The sequence below is a fragment of the Coptis chinensis genome, chromosome 6 (assembly GCF_015680905.1).
Source record: "Coptis chinensis isolate HL-2020 chromosome 6, ASM1568090v1, whole genome shotgun sequence".
Classification (NCBI taxonomy): Eukaryota; Viridiplantae; Streptophyta; class Magnoliopsida; order Ranunculales; family Ranunculaceae; genus Coptis; species Coptis chinensis.
In genome coordinates, this window is record NC_141461.1 from 3,247,860 (window position 1) to 3,266,507 (window position 18,648).

An 18,648-nucleotide genomic window follows, 5' to 3' on the forward strand; every position below is an offset into this window, starting at 1 on the left:
ATAATATTATAAGTCTATATAAACTTACTATCATGTAGAGAAAACTATAAAAGATTAACATTGAAAATTTTTTTTTTTTTAAATGGAAATTTTATTGATAATGATAACGAGTTTTACAACTAATTAGGACAAGCGTGCAACAACTGTGCCTCAAGTCCTTTCTAAATTTGATTTTTTTTTTTTGAGTTAGGTCTGACGCTTGTTTAAGAATTTTTTTTTTTTTTTGAGTTAGCTCTGACGCATGTTTAAGAATTGAGAGTGAAATAAATGAGGGTGATTAGAATTATACAAACTAACCGGTTGGGCTTTGAGCCTTTGGCTATTTGTTTTAGTCTCATTAACCCATCAAACATTCAAAGACACATTTGTCTATCTTGAATGGTTTTAGACTCAAAATAAATGATAATTTTGTAACGGCAAAAAGAGAAGTAAAAAAAAATGTAGGTTTATTGAAATGTTTTTTATTAGTTTTTTTTTTCATACTATTTTTTTTGTTCATTATATTCTCACTATAGTTATGAAAATTTTGGAGGTGCGGTGGTGAAAGTTTGTTAAAAACAATTGGGGGGTTCGAGTCATTATAGTTTGAAGATTTTTCTAGACAATTAGTTATGTGATAATGAAGATTTTCTAATCTTAGGAGGTGCGACCGCCCCACACGCACCCCCCCCTATATCCATCTATGGCTACTGCCATGGAGAAGGGTATGCCCCCGGTCATCCATCATACCTCTAAAACAACAGTAAACTCTATACCATACTCCCTATATCTTGATTAGTATCAAGTAAGAGCCTTGAACAAACATACAAACAAGATGGCTTACTCTTGAGTTTATTTATATTTCCAAAAGCTACGACTTTCTATAATTCATCATGGTCTATATCTCATGAGTAGTACAAAAAACATTTCCATTTTTTAGGGCTTTTATGAGGGTTTAAAATAGGGGTGGCAATGGGTTATATTGAATCGGATTCGTGTTGTGTCATATTCGGGTCATGTGTTAGGAGAGCAAACCCAAACCTGACCCAATTACTAATCGTGTCGAGTTTGTCAAACCCAAATCCAACCCACCTATATAACGGGTTATCCAGGTGACCCGCTAATCCAACGCGTCAATTTCGGATCAGTTTCACCTATATGCAAAATATAGGTGAAACTGAAATTGAACTTATTTTGATATCTTATTTTGAACTATAATCAGTTTTATTTTGACACCTTATCTTGACATCCACAAGTCCACAACCTAAAATTGAACTTGCACATTAAACCCAGGGATGATTTTTTGTAGAGAAGATACTCATACTATGGATAGAATCTCCACCAAAACTCTCATAATAACAATGGCCAAGTAAATAAATAAAGTTTGATATAGTTCCATTCAGGAGTTGTTTACAAGATACAAAAAACAAAAAAGCAGATATACATATAGATTAAACGTTTATCACGCTATTCACGCATGTATTTTCTTTTTAGATACCACACATGTATTGAAAGAAATTGAATTTGATCATATTACCTATACATTAGTATTTTTTTTTTTAGATACCACACATGTATTGAAAGAAATTGAATTTGATCATATTACCTATACATTAGATAATGGCTTGTAATAATGTATTGAAGTGTGCTACATGAAGACACTTACAACATTCAGTACAGTGTTGAAATTATCTGGACTCAAGTTGGATGTGGTTATCTAGCTCGGCGTGGGCAAACATTTTCAAAGTGTGACGGATCACCGCAAACACGACACCTCCCAGAGATGGGATCACCAGTGACTGACACAAACATAGTATCCGTAGTGTTTGTGCCTTGGCGCCCTCCCCTGCTACCCCTGCCACGGCCACGGCCACCCCTCCTTGCTGGATTGGATTCTGGCCTGCCCCTGCTCGAACGTGATGTAGTTTCTCCTGTGTTGTTAATGCTATCCTCCCACCTGATTTATGCAAGAAGACACGTCAGATGTTATGTCATAAACCACCTCAGCTGTATAAATAACTAAAACATTAAAACTAAATTAACCACCTCAACTTCCTTAGTTACCTTAAGACATTTCAATAGGTGAAAATTTTCAGTTTTTCCCAACCAATTTTTGTTTTTTTTTCAGTTTCTCAAGATGTGCAACATGTTTTCAAATTCCACATTTTTCCATGGTCACAATTTCCAGGAACTCTCTGTTAAGTGAAGAAGTGAAATCACCCGGAATGAAACAGATGTGTCTCAATTTCATCATTTTCACAACAAATTAAATGTAAAACAAAAATATGTCATTGCCTAGGATTAAAGGAGCACCGATTTGGCAGTTTTTAACAGGTTAAACTTGATAGAGAATTAAACATGATAACCCGTAATGTTAACTTTGCCTAGATGTGACATCACCAATTACTAAACGAGGAAGGTCCAAGTTACATACACAAAGAAATTGCAATCCTGTGACTGGCATGTGTAGAACCTCCTTCCCCTATTATTTGCTGTATTAGCAGTGCGCAAAGGGCAAGGTGCTCCACATGTATTACATGGTAATGAATCTTCTCCTGCATTGTCAACAAAAGTTAATATTTTCAGTTCAATAAGGCCCCAGATACTTGTAACATAATCATGAAAGAGTAGCCATTGAAGCATTTCTAGAAGTACTCATGAGCATTGAGATGAATGCATTCCACATATTTCCTAGTGCCATGTAAGTCTATGTATCTGCATTTCAACTTTTGCTCGTACTACATTAAAGCATACAAACATACGTGTTACCTTGAGAAAGAAAAAGACAAAGGTGATAATGAAGCATACCACTTCGCGAATTTCTTCTGCGAGGAGGAGCACTTTGGGAATGCACAACCCGGGAAGGGCAACCATCTGAAGAATGTCCTGTTTGCCTGCAGTGTATACAAGCAGCCTGCCTTGTGTTCGTCTGTTGGCCATTACTAGCAGATGCCCTAGGTCCACGCCCTCTATCAGAAGAAACTGTAAACCAATGTTTTAGATTTGAGCATTACATCTTCAAATTAATAAATGGTCCAAATGACAGTCAAACCATATCTATTATGGCTGACTCCATGATTCGAGTATAAAACCAACCTGGTACACTTGGATTCCGGGAACGTGTTCCACATATGTCTATTAATTCTTTAAGTGTTTCGTCGCAACCCCCAATGCAACCTATAGAAAGACATGTGCGTAGATTTAATGAAGAGTCAAATAACGAATTATAGAAAGTAACTATACATAATGAAATGAACTGAAGAGTAACAAAAAAGCTCCTAACTGAAAATGCATCATGAGATTGTAGGACATTATTATTTCTCCCTCAACTGTCTAAACTGAAAATGTTATTGCTTCCACATGGAATTTCTTCAATTACAAATAAAAGGGTCACCCTGACTATAGCTCATTAAGTGTTTGACATGCATGCTGGACATGGGTAGATCATGTTTAGTTATACGTCCAAATTAACTCAAAAACAACTAGTCGGTCATAGTAAAAGAGATTTAGAGAAATGGTCCACATGAACAATTCTGTCAGGAGGAACATTAATTCTATCGACAATGAATAGCGGTCTAACTCATTCTTTATCTTAATGTTTTTATAGTTGAAGAAGTCTTAGTGAACTCAAAATGGGCTGTATTGCTTTGATGTTCCTAATTTCTGCTTCAAAACTGAAATACATAAACTGGTTTGTTGGAACTTTGCCATCTTCCTCTACAATCACTGAACAAAAGATATGTAGCCTGGAGCCTAGGATATAGCTATCCAAATGCAGGGTTACCATGGTTATGCAGAGTTGTAGTGAACATGTCAAGATTACCTATATTAAAAACTTAACCAGATCAAAACTTTGAACGAAAATGTGAAATAAAATTCACCTTCACGGTATTCAAATAAAAGAAAAGAAAAGAGAGAGAGAGAGAGAGTTCAAAATTGTGTTAAAGACACCTCTTTACAACTGCACGTACTGACTTACCCAAATGGTTGACATTGTAGCCAGGTGGTATCTCCAGCTGACGAAATTTAAATTGAATGGTGAAAATAGGACCTACAAGTTCATAACAACAAAGGTGCACGAAATTGAAATCAGGATCCAGACAGGCAGGAAAAACATAACGAAATAATTCCAGAATGTGTGTGACCTGGCGACCGTGGCGTGCAAGAATTGCAAGCTTGAGTAGTAACTGTTGCTTCTGAGATGGATCCTGGAAGCCAAACAACATTTCTACACTAGAATGTAGAAACTCAAGATTATAATACAATTATGAAAAAAATATTAGAACCAAAGACAAAAAACCAATAAAGACTTCATCAAAATGTCAACTACAAAATCTCCAAAAAAAATATTTGTCTCCATAACAAGAAAAAGACCAGAGAATCTATTTACTAGTTTGTACCAGTCAAAGAAATCTAAAATTTAGATGCATCACTCTCATTGGAAAAAACAAATAAGATATCAAACTTAAATGAGACTCACTTGAGGATAACCCAAGCATCCTACCATAAAATTACCATCCTGCAAACAAGAAGGAAAATAGTGTATATCATTCAACCAAGATTAGGTGATCCATATACGAAATATCACAAAAAGTACATGAATTATGTACTCCAAATTTCAAACCAATTGTAACACATCTACTGCTTGATGTATCAGAAAAAGTCGGTATCTTTTATACAAGGATTCTTCATGTATACTCTACTCACAAATTAAATCATTACCGGTTTTTTTTTTAGCACCATATCAAAGTTGGCGCAAACACCACATCGACAAACAATATCTCCAACAGTACGATCTCCACCAGTGCGATTAGACCTGAAATTGCATGGAGGTTATTATACCAAATAGTAATACTGAAAATACATTAAGAGAAAATTGTTAAAGAAACCTTTCACAAACCAAAGATGAAATCATAGAACATTACCTGTCGAAAAAAAATTCCATGATTTCTTCCAGTTTTGCTTTTTTCAACCTTGCCTGTAAAGATTGAGACTTCTTGTGATAATATCCTATTGAACCAAATAGGCATATGTACCATTGCTACAAAATATGCTGAAATACAAAGCCTAACACAATAAACTATTATACAGAAACCAACCAAATGACTTTTTGTCCACCCCCCCTCTCTCGTCCCAGAACGTTCGCTCAGCTCACTTGATTATATATACATAAATTGTTCAAATTTGAAAGGGGATGGGAAATATGACATTATGACAGAATATAATCTTCTCATACGATAAATCTCAAAGGTTTATCCCATTAAATGGTACTCGAGCTTCAAGATTTCTACAAAAAAAGGAAAATGGGCATGTAGTAGTACACAAAATTAAATCTGGCGTTATTCCAAATGTCCAGAAGAAATTATCAAAATAATTTTTTAGGAGAACCTGTGAACATAATTTGTCACGCAATGCAACTATGTTCACTATTCTTGCTTATTTGACTTTGCAAGGTAATGATAGTAATTTATGTAATTTGGTATTGAATGAAGTTAGAATGAACCAATTAACTATTCTGGCCTTTGATAAATATATTATCGTAGACATTTAGACCTTATAATATATTACAGTTTCTTTTGCATGTAATCCTATATGACTTTTGAATATGACGCTTATTCAATCTGCAGTTAAATTGACATCAAAGAAGTTGTTTCTTATACGTGATTTACAGATCCAATGAATCATAGGTAAACTTCTTAGTGGAAGAGAAGAAAGTCACTGGCTTTGAGAAGCAACCCTTTCCAAACATTGTTTCTTCATGACTGCATGTGGATAGAACTTCAGTTCGACTTTCATGCAATCTTTCAAATTAGAACAAAAATTGACAATACAATGATTAGTTTTTTTTTCTTAAAACCAAATGTTTTTTTGAATGAGATATTTTGAATAAGAAAATAAATGGCTGCACAGCCGGTTTTTTCTTCTCTTTTTTCCCTGACCCCTTACAAAATGGTTTCGTAAAACTAAAAGACACCTAAGGGTATGTTGCTTGCAAGGCACCTAGTCTAAATGTTGAAGATTAAATGAGTATCAGCTGTTAAGTGAATGGATAGCAGCTGTTAAGTGGCCAGGACAGCTCAACCTAAGGGTGCGGGAACTGTCATACTCAGATGGTGTGTTTCTAGAAAGCCGCCTAGTCCAAAGGGGTGAAGGTTGCATGAGGTGGTGCGTTCCAGTTCTCAAAGAAGATAAATCTGCTATGTACTCACATCGGAAAACCGAGCTTTCATCAACTGCAAGTTTGTCTCCAAAGCTACGGATTTTAATTTTCTTCCTTCGCTAACTTCTTTAATGTCACGTTCCATCAAAGATCTTAGCTCTGGTTTCCATAAACCCTCATGCCTAAGAGAACAGCGTCATCAGATCAAATGAACAACAGAATATAATGGATTAATGGTACTCAACACAGAGCACATAAACTGAAATAAAAATAAAAATATTCATAATAATAATAATAATAATAATAGTAATAATAAATATTACAATAATAATAATAATAATAATAATAATAGTAGCAGTAGTAGCAATAGTAGCAGTAGTAGCAGTAGTAGTAGCAGGAGTAGTAGTAGTAGTAGCAGGAGTAGCAGTAGGTAGTAGCAGTAGCAGCAGCAGCGGCGGCGGCGGCAGCAGGTAGCAGTAGCAGTAGTAGTAGTAAATGAAGGCCAACAATAATAAAGGACATAAACTACATTCTTTCCATGTCAATGTAGTAACTATTCATTCAAGTCAGGCGTCCGTCTGTGCATGTGTGTGCAAAACTTCACCTCATTAAACTTCTTTATTAACATTTTTAGTTACAGAAATTTAAAAGTGAAGCAGAACCAAAGTAAAAAAGCTTGTTTAAACACGTCTTTCAATTTCAGAAAGTTTAAAAAGAAGGTTCATAAAGCCAAAGAAAAAAAAACCCTAATTAGCTTCTACTCTCTGACAGTTACTTTCCAAGGACATGCCATCTTCGCTTTTGTTCACCCAACTCACAAATCACAACTAGTTGGACGTTTATCTCTCAATATCAACTTGTATTAGTAACTCCTCAACAACTACAACTTCAGTTTAAACCATTTATAGCCATATCGCCCTAGTACGCAACTTCACATATTGCGAACTATCTAAAGCTATGACAATGACAAAAGGATTTTGATTAAAGAAACCCCAAAGAACCAATCAACTCGATAAGACAATTCAAACAATGTCGTTAAAGATGAATGATTTCATAATGAACAGAATCATCCCTTTAGAGTAACTTTGAACTTTGTTAACTCAATTGAAATAAAAATGTTAAAAGGATCACAATATGATAATCAGGGATATGGGATTTTTAGGACAGTATGTAGTTGCATTGTGATGTAGGGACAAACTTGAAGCGTGCGGATTTACACAACCTACACTAAAGCTTGTTGAGTATCTAAGGAATACCAGGGATAATGACTTCAAAGTTTGACTCACACACAAGGAATACCAAAACAACGGAAAACCAGAGAAGAAACTCTTAATATTATTAATTCAATCAAAACTGAAACCCGAATACAGACTGCCAGCCTTTATGAAGGCAAAATACCTAAACTAACACTAAACTCGAAATTTTCCAAAATTGGAAAGTTTTGAGATGACCACGTTTAGAAACTACTAATAAAAATAAAACTAACATAACAAGCCAAATCGAAAACAGACTTTCCTATCAAAAGTTATAGCAAAACATAATGGAGGTGATGATGAAGAAGGAAGAAGAGGATAGGTAGGAAGGGCAGAGTTGGTATTATATAAAATATATGAGGAGTTCAGTACAAACTTGTCCAAAATTTGGGTGGTTTGGGCAAATTTCTCTGAAACAAAAAACAAAAAAGGAAGAAGAAGAACTGCTACTTTTCCTTTCAGTACTTTTGAAGACAGCTCTGTCAGACTGTCAGTCTGTCACAATGACCAAATTAATTTCACCAATGCTCAAATTCAAAATTCTTCCACATGAAAATTTTAGATGATAACACTTGATCCACCATGCACATTACAACAAGCCACTCCCTTTACTTGTTTTAATGTCACTCATGACATGCAATTAGTTATAGCCAAAATCAACCAGCCACCTAAAAGGACTTCATCCAGATATTATTATATACTCAAGAACAAGTAAAGAAACGACATACCCCATGTCATCATATGCCATTACAAGTGCCTCACCCTACAAAAGTCAGAGAACAGTATCATAAGATAAACCACATACATTTATTGGCATCCCCTTCCAAAAGTTGACAATAAGGAAAGGTCTATCACATCATGATCATCATGGTAAAAGCAGCAAACAAGATTGAGCACGAGTTCCTCGAGAGGATAAATTATTGTGGACATTCTACTATAAACATATACAGTTAACTGAACCCCTTCATACGGGAGTAACAACAATGATAATGACGGATTAAACAAAAACAACAAAAAGTACAACCATATACTTTTTCGAAGCTGAGAAAATCTACACATTTGTCATCATGCTAATTCTTAGTAGTGGTAGGAAAGTCAAGGATCAGACTGATGACACATTGAAAAAATGTAGTGTGTTCCCTTTACAACAGAAAAAATCATTGGTGGTTAATGTATTCCAGTATTACATGCATTTTCTTCAGATGCTAACATAACATTGCATTTTGGACAAAGATATCTCAAACCCTCACAACATCAAGATTTCTTGTAATGATGAATGATGGTGCTTCTGTTGGAAGCATCACGAAGGTGACTAATTAAGAAGATGAGGCACGTCTTGCAAATAGGATGCATCACCTGTAGTTAATTGGTGAGCTCATTGGCCTGCCTCCAAATGTATCAAACTAATGGTTATGAATTTATGGATAGTTTAAACTTGTCATTCAATGACATTTGGGAAAGTCGTTGAAGTATTTGCTCGGCTAAGGTCATTTCATTTCCTTCCTTAATGTGATTTATTTGTTCATTAACAAATTAAATAACTTTATTCATCCAACTAAATAAGAATTGCAGTCTGACATAATTAGCAGCAATACCCCTCCTAACGGGAGAACAAAAAAGTTGGGGATGAACCTCAAATGAAAAACAGGTGCTCTTAGGAAAAACATAATTTTCGTATAAACAAGTGAGTTCCGTGAACATATAAAAGAAAGACCAATGGAAAAAACATGAACGCGTGAAGGGAAAAAAACATGGATATTTAAGAAAATAGATCTTACGAGATTTTTTGGGGAGAAACGAGTATTCACATCTTTCGTCGCGTAAGAGCGATCCAGTAGTTTTTTAATGTGGTCGTGCATAGTTGCATCTGTACCAATGCCCTCCTAAAAATGACAACAGTGAAATATAACTATGATAAACAAAATAGATCATACATGGAAAGAAAATCGAAATATAAACAGGAAATGTATTATATTCATGTTATGGTATGATCTAAAGACAAAACAGAGTAAGAGTTTCCCGACCTTGTCCATACGCATTAGTAAATCTGCTTCACTTAAAAGGGGAGGTGGCCTTGTAACGCCAGGATCAAGGGTCAATATTGTTGGAACAAACTGCAGTATTATGAAGAAGAATATGATATCTATAATAATCACTAACATTGAAACAAAAACAAACAAAAAAAAGAAGAAGCAAACGCCTTGAAATAGAGTCTGTCTGGTAATCACAAAGATGGAGATAAGGAATAAGTTCCCAAAGTAAATGAAACACTAAGGTGGCATACATAGCAGGGTACAGCTCTTCCAACTAAACAAGGATTTTGGTAGCTACAGTGATCCAGCAATGTAAACTTGTTGAACTAGAACTAGAGTGGAAAGAAGGAATTAAAAGTTCTCTACAATACAGTGTGTGTTGGTGGGAGGCTAACACGGGCTCCTAACTTTTGACTTGGTTGCAAACACATGGTTTAGGATTCAGATTTTGTAGCCTTCGTGCATGCTTCTTTATCGCTTAATCTCCTTCGCCACACTCCTTTCTCATTGGGATGACATGGAGCTCCTAATCCATTCTTGGTTTTAATGGATTAATTATCTTCCAGTGATTAAAAAATATGTTAGAAAGATCCCAAAAATGAGTTTACAACAAAACCAATTTTACTAATACCAATCCTTTGATTACACCAAAAAGAAAATAGGGAGAAATGATGGCATCTTTCCGAAAACTAATTTAGATAAACTAAACTTCAAACTGATTCATATTCTACGGAATGTGTCTAAACATTTGTTGTTGGTTTCACTATTTGTAATATACACTATTGAAATTGATGACAAACCTGTTGTCCAAATAGATATTTTGGAATTAGAGAATTTCCCCAAGACTCATATTGGTAAACATCTAAATAATTTTTCTGCACAAACAAAGAAAAAGATGATCAACTCCTTCTCGACAAATTAGCAGCAGATGACACCATTTATCAAATGCAAACATTTTGATAGGATTTCTGAGTGAACTTTACAAGGTCAAAGACTCAAAGTGCATAGACTTCATGACCTATGTCAACACACCAACTACCATGGTTAGTATCAGTGCTGCATTAATTTACCAAGATTAACATTATAGAATATGAAGCCTTGGCAATTCCAACTAATAACTACAAGTTTGCAGAGTCTGAAGTCTATTTGCAGATTTTTTTATTGTGGGCATTTAAACGGATTAAAAGATAACAAACATTTAAATAAGAAAGGATTCATGACCAACTGCTTCACTATTGACATAAACATGAAATGAAACTTATAAAGGATCAGAATTGACAACCAAAAATAACAAGAAGAAGAAGAATCAAGAGAAACAGAAAAAGAGAAGGAAGTAATGCGAGAAAAGTTCTTTTGTTACTAGATTTTGTCAAATTCCATTACTCATTACACATTGTAGTACTAAGGGAACTACTTTCCCCATAGTCACAAGTTATAACATGTGGCCATCTGAAATTCTTCTTTTCCCTCGTCAGTAAATCAAATTCCGAGAACTAACTAAAGATTTTGTTTGAACACTTACTGCAATTATGACACGCCCTGATGCAGAAAAATGTTCGCCAGCAATATCGATTTCAACAGTAGTTTCAGCCCCAACAGCTGGCTGAGAGACACAAGCAAGGAAGTGGCGTACAACAAGCTCATACACTCTCTGGAAAATTGTGGAAGTGATTGAAAACTCCAATCAAAAACTTATAAAGGTAACCTAGTTAAGCAATGTAACAGGTTTTACTTCTTTGTCAAGGTAACATACTTACCTTGAGGTTTTCATTCCATCGATTCTCATCAGTGGGAAATTTTGTTGGATGGATTGGTGGATGGGCTTTATCATCATGTCCACCATTACCAGGGTTTCTCCAAAGCCCTGCACCAGGATCCAAAAGTCGTTGGGCATAGGAACCCCATACAGGATGTCCTTGTTGTTCTTGCACAATTGCCTACATCAAATTCAAAAGTTTCTCAAGAAAACAAATAAAAGCTTTTGCAGATCAGAGACCACAATGATAGCCAGAAACAAGAAACTTGAAAACAGATAGCAAACCAGTTTGTGGGGAATGAAAGAGTGGGGGTTTATTTAATAATCTTGTGGACTTGTAGATATCTTTAGTAGTTTGGTCCATCATGGATTTCTTGCAGAAGATAACTGGTTCAACTTATTATCTCTGTTTTCATATCCTATACCAAAATATCCCTAACAAACCCGTCAGGTCTTCTGCCATCTTCCCCTCAGTAAGGTTCAAGGGATCGCTCACCCTACATTTTTATGAAATTTAGTCGTGGTTATAAAAGTTTGAAACTGACACACTTTGACATGTATCCTGCATTGAACATCAATTACACATAGCCACCTTGACAACACTTCACGCTTGTGGGAGGAGGAAGTCGAGAAGGATTGTTGAGGTTTGATTTCCGAAAGTAGATCCTTTAGATTTATGGTAGATGCAAATTTGCTTGTCAAAGTTCTTTCAACAAACTAGACAATGAAGCTAGGACTTTAAGAATGTTGATATCTAAAGTTAATGTACTCAGAGGGGATCAAGAATAAAATTCCAGGACCTGAAATAACAGTTTCATCAAGGAATATCAGATTTGTGTTGCATAGAAAGAAATCAGATGGATATCACTGCAAGTAATCACGTAGTAGAGTTTATCAAAAAGGTGTTGGGATCAACCTCGCAGCATTATAAGAAAAAGAAAAATAAAATGAATTAGTTATTCCATTGGATAACAATCTTAAATCATTAACCCACTACGTCTAAGGATACATGGTAAGTGGAATCTACCTAGAATGCGAAATACATAACTAACCATCGACATATCTCATGTGATTCCCACAACGCTTTGTCAAAATGACTTGTCTCTATTATAGAATGCTCATGAATGAGCTCGCTCTTTTGTAATACAAGATCTTGGGGACACTCGAGTTATTGCTAATTGGTTTTGAGTTGCATGCTCCAAGCCTCCAAAGTCAATATAGTATCACACCAAGAGCGAGTACAATAAAATTAAGCCCACGTGTTTGGCGTGTATAGTCCCACATTTCGCATTTAAAGCCTTTCATCAAAACAGTAAGATCCTGAGGCGCTCCCCTCATTGCCAATTGATTTTGAGTTGGACTCCAAATTTAGGATACCCACCTCACTATATCTCATTCAAGGGGTGGACGCCCTCATGAACCGTCAAATGTGTATCCTCATAAACCGTCAAATGTGTATCGTGCGTAGTGCAGCCAAAAACTAATAAGTAGCAAAATTCAAAATTGAGACTGTTAATTCAAAGAGGGATAGGTCAAGATATATCATGACTTTCAAGAGTAAAGAGTTTTTTTAAGAGTAAGAGTTACACACATGCAAATCAGTCCTTTCTGAAAAAGAGTCGGTTTCTGTACGGGGATAACTGATGAAACCAGTTTGGTAAAGTTCTTCAGCTACCTGTAATAGTGCCCAAAAATGAAGCCAATGCAAAACCAAGAAATGAGTAAATAGTAAAAATGCATTGTAATAGACTGCCAGTAATGAAATGAAATAAGAACAAAATGAGAAACTTCATGAAGTCAAGCTCTGAATGAAGTCACCTTCATGGTGACCTCAGAACTCATTCGAAAGTACCAAGAAGCACGTTTCTCCAGCTCAATAGTGCTCAGAGGATATGGAGGATACTTCAGTTTTTGTTGATTTTTAACATTTGTGACCTAAACAATAACAGAAATACATATGAGAACAGCGTTTATGAGCACTGAAGTGGGAAACATTGAGATGTATAGTCTGTATATGACTTAACAGTTGCAGTAGGCTCTTGCACACACATCTCATAAATCATAACCGCAGAAGTATAATCAAACAAACGCCCGCGCCTGCAAAATATCAAAAACAAGGGCATCAATTACAACTTCAAAAATAGTTAAGGAAGATCAGTCTGATAGGCAATAGGTGCAACACATTACGTCCAATTGAAAGTACTTGTGCCTTCCTCTGAGGTATGAGAACAATTAATCACCCAGAACTCTTCAGGCTCATGTGCTTGTATCTCCCAGTAACGCTCTACAATAAAACCAAGAGTTGGAAACTACAGCAAATATAAAAATTGGTTAGTCCAACCTAAAGTGCGCCTTTTGTTGTTGAAACTAACAAATGCACTGCACATAAGGAAACCATATAACTTATTTTCTCTCCCTAGGTATAAACGTGACCAGGTAAAGCAAGTCTGTCTTTCAAGATATTGATAATCGTGATAATAAAATGTCAAACCTGACAAGGACCGTAACTTAGAACACGAACTTCATCTTCAAACACAAACTTATCTTTCAGCAGCATCGTCTGGAACCTTGTGAAAGAGGCACCAATTCTAAGGTCAATTTCCTGCATGGTCATCATTCACTTGACTTGTTAGCGGTCAATGTCAATTGAAAGTATTTAGGTAAACATTCATGAAAGAGTATTTCTAGAGTAAGACTTTTACACAACTGCATTGGTGAGTTTCATCCCAATAACATTGCATAATTGAGAAGATATTTGTTTATTTATTTTTTTTTTAGTTAAAATACTAGTATACAAGCATCCAATACTACCTGCCTAAAATCCACGGCATCTGCTTTACGCTCGTCAGGCTGAACAAGACGCTGCACTGCTTCATGGATATCCCTATAAAAAATAAAAAAGAACTAATATTTGCATCATTTTCCAACATTTGTACATAAAAACAATAATTAAAACTCGCAAACCTTGGAGTAATAGCAGAAAACAGTGCACGCCAAACAATAAGTCTAGAATTAACCCTTTTACAAACATCAAGAACCTCAAAAGCAATATTCTCCCCTTCACGATCATTATCAAGCCACAAAACAAGCCAATGAGAATTTCTAGACAAATCCTCTAAAGTCAATTTAATATTGAATTTATCATTGGGTACAGATTTAAGTACAGGTAAATCATATAATTGGAGTGGGTCACAAGAATGCCATTTTTTATAGGTATCGTGGAAATCTAATTCCATTAAATGGCCTGTGACTGAGGTGACTACCATTTGGACAGGTTGGTTTCGGAGTGTGAATTGGAATTCGAAGATTCGATTATATTGAGAGTGGGAGTTTCGTGAGGTGAACTGGTTTTCGGAGAGGATTGTTGAGATTGCTTTTGCTACTGATGGTTTTTCTGCCACGTTTAAGACGCGGATTGGCTGATGATGATGATGAGAACCCATTTTGGCTGCCCCCGCCTGGGGGGTTTTTTTTTTTCTGTTATCTGAAGTGTGATTTTTTGGGGTTTCCCGCCTTATATGTTTTGGAATTAGTGGACTGGGCTTCTGGCTTTAGTTTCAGGTGAGACTTGGGTTAGAATATCAAATAACCGAAAAACCCGATCCCATCTGCATATATGGACGTATATATTTCATTCTTTATACTAGTATACTATTATGCAAGTGCGGGCGTGAGCGGAGAGGGAGAGGAAGGAATGGAGGGCTAAAACCCAAATAAACTAGGGCTAAAACCTGACTTTTGTTGATCCGTGGCCCGGGCTTGGGCTTAGTCTTGTAAAATCAAAACCTAACTCAGTTTCAGGTGAGACTTTGGGTTAAAATATCAAATAACTGAAAAAACACGAGACCATCTGCATATATGGATGTATATAGTTCATTCTTTATACTAGTATAAATATTGCAAACCAAGAGGAGAACCGAGGGAGAAAGAATGTGTGGAGAGGGAAAACTAAGAAAATCAGATTAGGAATGAGGAATGAGGATAGATATAAACCAACCAAATGACTTTTTGTCCACATACCCCCCTCGGCCTAGAATGTTTGCTTCGCTCAAATACAACTTGATTATAGACTAGATAACTACAAATAGTTGGGTAAATGTGGAGGAGAGAAAGGAAGAGATGAGTTTGTGGTGGGGAGAGAGAGAGTTGGGTTTGTGGTGATAATGAATGAGGGAGAGGGAAGAAGAAATTGCTGGAGAATAAGGACAGACAGAAACCAACCAAAATACTTTTTGGGCCACATAGAAAATAAATCAAATTATCCAACGGTTGATTATGTTATATTATTTCTTTATAAGGATTTATTATCGTAAAAAATAAAGTTGAGAATAATTGAATAAATCAAGTTAGTTTCCCTTTCAAATAATCAAATCTTTTTAATTTAATTAGAATATTAAATTCCAGTGTTATTTACTTTTTAATTTATTTTTTTAACAATTAAAATAAGGGTGATCTTATACATACCCATCAAAACACTCCTGTACCCCAACTTTGAAATAAATAAATAAAATTGGAAGAGATTGAGGTTCCTAAATTACCCTTTATTTTATTAAGGATATCAAAACAAAAAACAAAACAAGTGTTTATCCTTCCAAAGAAAACACAAACTCTTCGTGACTTATTTTCCTTTTTTCGTCATTTTTTTTCATTTTATTAAAGGAATTTAAAAATAGATAAAATTGTATAATTTAGTCTTCCTCCTCTCACTCATTAGCCATTAATGTATTTTTTCCTCATTGCATGGTTCCTTGATATTTTTTGGGGCTTTGAGAAATTTTCAATTTGATATATTTCTACTAAACTCCTTTAAATTGCTTCGATGATGATGAAGAAGACTAAAAAAAAAAAATCAAACCAAAAGCATAAACTTTAAGAGCAAAAAAAACAATTTGTTTTTGGGCATTCTTTTACCTTTATTAAGTTATCTTATGTTATATTATTTTTTTTTAAAAAGATTTTAAGGTCGTAAAAATTATTTTCAATTTGTTTTATTTTTTTTTCTTTTGGAATAATTGAATAAATCTTTTTGTTTTTCTCTTTATTTAATAATGGAAAATCTCAAATTAATTTGGAATATATTATTGGAATATTTAATTCCAGTTAGTTATTACGGGATTTTTTTATTTTTATTTTTATGTCCAAGATCACCCTAAAATAAAGGCATTGAGTTATTCATTTTTAACATTGAAACCCGATAAACTTGACCAATCCGACCCAACCCAACCAACCCGAATTGGACTTGAGCTGAAAATTTAAAGACTAACTAGGAGTTGGTACCAAGCTCGGGTTGAAGCATTTGAAATTCAGGCTCAGATTGGCCTCAACCCGACCCAACCCACCCCTAAATAAACCGACATGGGAACGAGAGCAATTACAAGACAACACGTGTTCCGGTTTTAGACTTCCATAGGAATTAGGAGACCGACTTCTGTAGGAATTAGGATAGAAGAAATATATATAATCGATCGAGTTCTCTCTATTACTACATTGTGATTTATTTTGGTTGTATTCTTGTTAGTGAAGTTACAGATCAAAGACGTACACCTCTCCTCCGATCTATTCCTCTATCGTTTTCCAAAAGAAACCAGCAGGTATTATTACTCAACTATGTTAAAACTTACAACTACGTAGATGCATGGTTTATTTTTGTACTTCAACTATGTCAATAACAACACGCAATGACATGGTTCTCATTGATTTAACATATAGTGAATTATGTTGGATATTGCCATGCATAACTAACTTATATGTTGTGGTAGTTCTTAATCTTGTTACGTTATTAGATGTTCCAAATAACTTGATCCTAGCTATCTTTTGTCTCTATCAATAACATATGAATTCGATCTTGATGGTACAAAAACATAACTTGTGCCTTGCCTTGTGGATGCATCGATTTATTATATGACATCGTCACCGGGGATCAAATTGCATACACAATGCTATTATAACATCACCATGTTGGTATATAATTATGAATTTATATCTTACGGGTTTCACAATTACTAGTACATGCGGCAACAATATATGCCAAAAAGTTTTACCGTATGCATATTTAAATTGCTTGATTTTTAAGATTCGCTTGATGATTTCTTTCACTTTGAAAGAAATTGCATCGGTGTTAATTAAATATCACACTATGTTTTTTCTGATCCATATTTTCACCTGTCTCGAGCAGAAATGATTGCAAAAGGTGTTGCTCCTCCAAGGGGTAGTGCAGCGGCAACTGCTAGTTTGCACAGGCGGAAGACCACGAAGACCCCTAGTGGTGGGTCTGATTCGACAAGTGTAAGAGGCAATATGCTCCAGTTCTATGCAGATAATGCCACAGGGACCAAGATATCTCCTCAACTAGTGATTGGCATGAGTATCGCATTCATAGCGTTTGTGGTAGGCCTACATGTGATAGGGAAGCTGTATAGGGTACAATGAGAGGCAGGGAGGTCTGAATTGAGTTCTTGAAGAATTAACAACGAACTCTGTAGTTTTAATTAGCAAATGTTAATTGGATATGATTTTGTTCTTATTAATGATCTAAACGGAAGATGTTGTTTATGACTATGATCATGTTCAATTGAGTTGCTTATTAGTGCACCTGCTCATAATGGTAATATGTATCTGTGTGCCTTTTTTTTTCTGTTTGAATGTCTTAGGCTGGCGGTGGTGGTTTTTTCCCCCTATTTCTATATATAACTCTCTATATATAGAGTATTATTGAGGAATAGAGAGTGCATTCCATGTGAGTTGAAATGACGTAAAACCCAAATGGCGCCACTTGAAGTGGCGTGGAATGAAAAATACAATTTCATACCGCGCCATTTGAAGAGTCGGCGGGTCAAATGAGTTTTTTTTTTTTTTTTTTTGGGTTTTCATTCTGCGTTGGTCGAAGTGGCGTGAAGAAAAGTGGGTTTCAAACCCGCGCCCGTTCAAGTGGCACCATTATTTTGAGAGATATGGATAGATCGAGATAGAGAGTGGCAGACCATTAGACTCAGCCGTTATTTTGAGGGATATGGATAGATCGAGATAGAGAATGGCAGACCATTAGACTCAGCATTAGTACTGCTGTGAATTGCTTAATTTCCATCTTTTTGCATTCCGGCATTCTTCAAAGGGACTATATATGACCCTTCAAAGGATACGTTTGCTAAATATATGTTATTAATGCTGTCAGCCTGTCACCATAGTGACATTGTCATTAGGATCTAATTCATGTATTCAATTCCACACAAAATAAAGCGCTTCATAGTCTCATGTCTTAACTCTCAACAAGCACCATATACGAGTTTTGAGGCATACACTGATGCAAATGTTGAGTGAACACTGAACACCAGAAGTGGCAAAGAGGGCAAGGACAACCATCGAGTATCATGTGCATCACGAGGCTTGTTGAAATCTGAAAATGAAAACACTTCAATTATTATTGGCTCTGGAATACATACGTTGTTTTGGAACTTGTAAGATGAGCAC

At 35.4% G+C, this 18,648-nt stretch overlaps 2 protein-coding genes across 4 annotated transcripts; one reads left to right on the top strand and one right to left on the bottom strand.

Moving 5' to 3' along the window:
• Nucleotides 1-1,305: 1,305 nt before the first annotated feature.
• TOP3A (topoisomerase 3alpha) lies at nucleotides 1,306-14,654 on the bottom strand. 3 transcript variants are annotated; one of them, XR_015199525.1, is made up of 24 exons: nucleotides 14,146-14,654; nucleotides 13,993-14,065; nucleotides 13,673-13,783; nucleotides 13,369-13,490; nucleotides 13,206-13,278; nucleotides 13,000-13,116; nucleotides 12,773-12,856; nucleotides 11,183-11,362; nucleotides 10,948-11,076; nucleotides 10,226-10,300; nucleotides 9,417-9,506; nucleotides 9,171-9,275; nucleotides 8,121-8,155; nucleotides 6,189-6,321; nucleotides 4,905-4,957; nucleotides 4,702-4,795; nucleotides 4,460-4,498; nucleotides 4,125-4,212; nucleotides 3,959-4,030; nucleotides 3,076-3,156; nucleotides 2,788-2,961; nucleotides 2,414-2,534; nucleotides 1,586-1,936; nucleotides 1,306-1,516 (listed from the first exon to the last, which is right to left on the bottom strand). XR_015199525.1 is itself a non-coding variant. In XM_086568109.1 (23 exons), exons 1-23 carry the CDS (start codon nucleotides 14,622-14,624, stop codon nucleotides 1,693-1,695), a joined length of 2,724 nt encoding a protein of 907 aa, XP_086424235.1. In that variant the 5' UTR covers nucleotides 14,625-14,652; the 3' UTR covers nucleotides 1,348-1,692. The 3 variants fall into 3 exon arrangements, 2 of the variants coding, with proteins under 2 accessions (XP_086424235.1, XP_086424234.1); XM_086568109.1 differs by having other exon boundaries at nucleotides 1,348-1,936; nucleotides 10,948-11,028; nucleotides 14,146-14,652; XM_086568108.1 differs by having other exon boundaries at nucleotides 1,348-1,936; nucleotides 14,146-14,652.
• A 2,661-nt stretch (nucleotides 14,655-17,315) lies between these two features.
• On the top strand, nucleotides 17,316-17,618 carry LOC147490780 (uncharacterized). Its single transcript, XM_086566930.1, has one exon. The coding sequence runs from the start codon at nucleotides 17,359-17,361 to the stop codon at nucleotides 17,608-17,610; it is 252 nt and encodes an 83-aa protein (XP_086423056.1). The 5' UTR covers nucleotides 17,316-17,358; the 3' UTR covers nucleotides 17,611-17,618.
• Nucleotides 17,619-18,648: the final 1,030 nt, after the last annotated feature.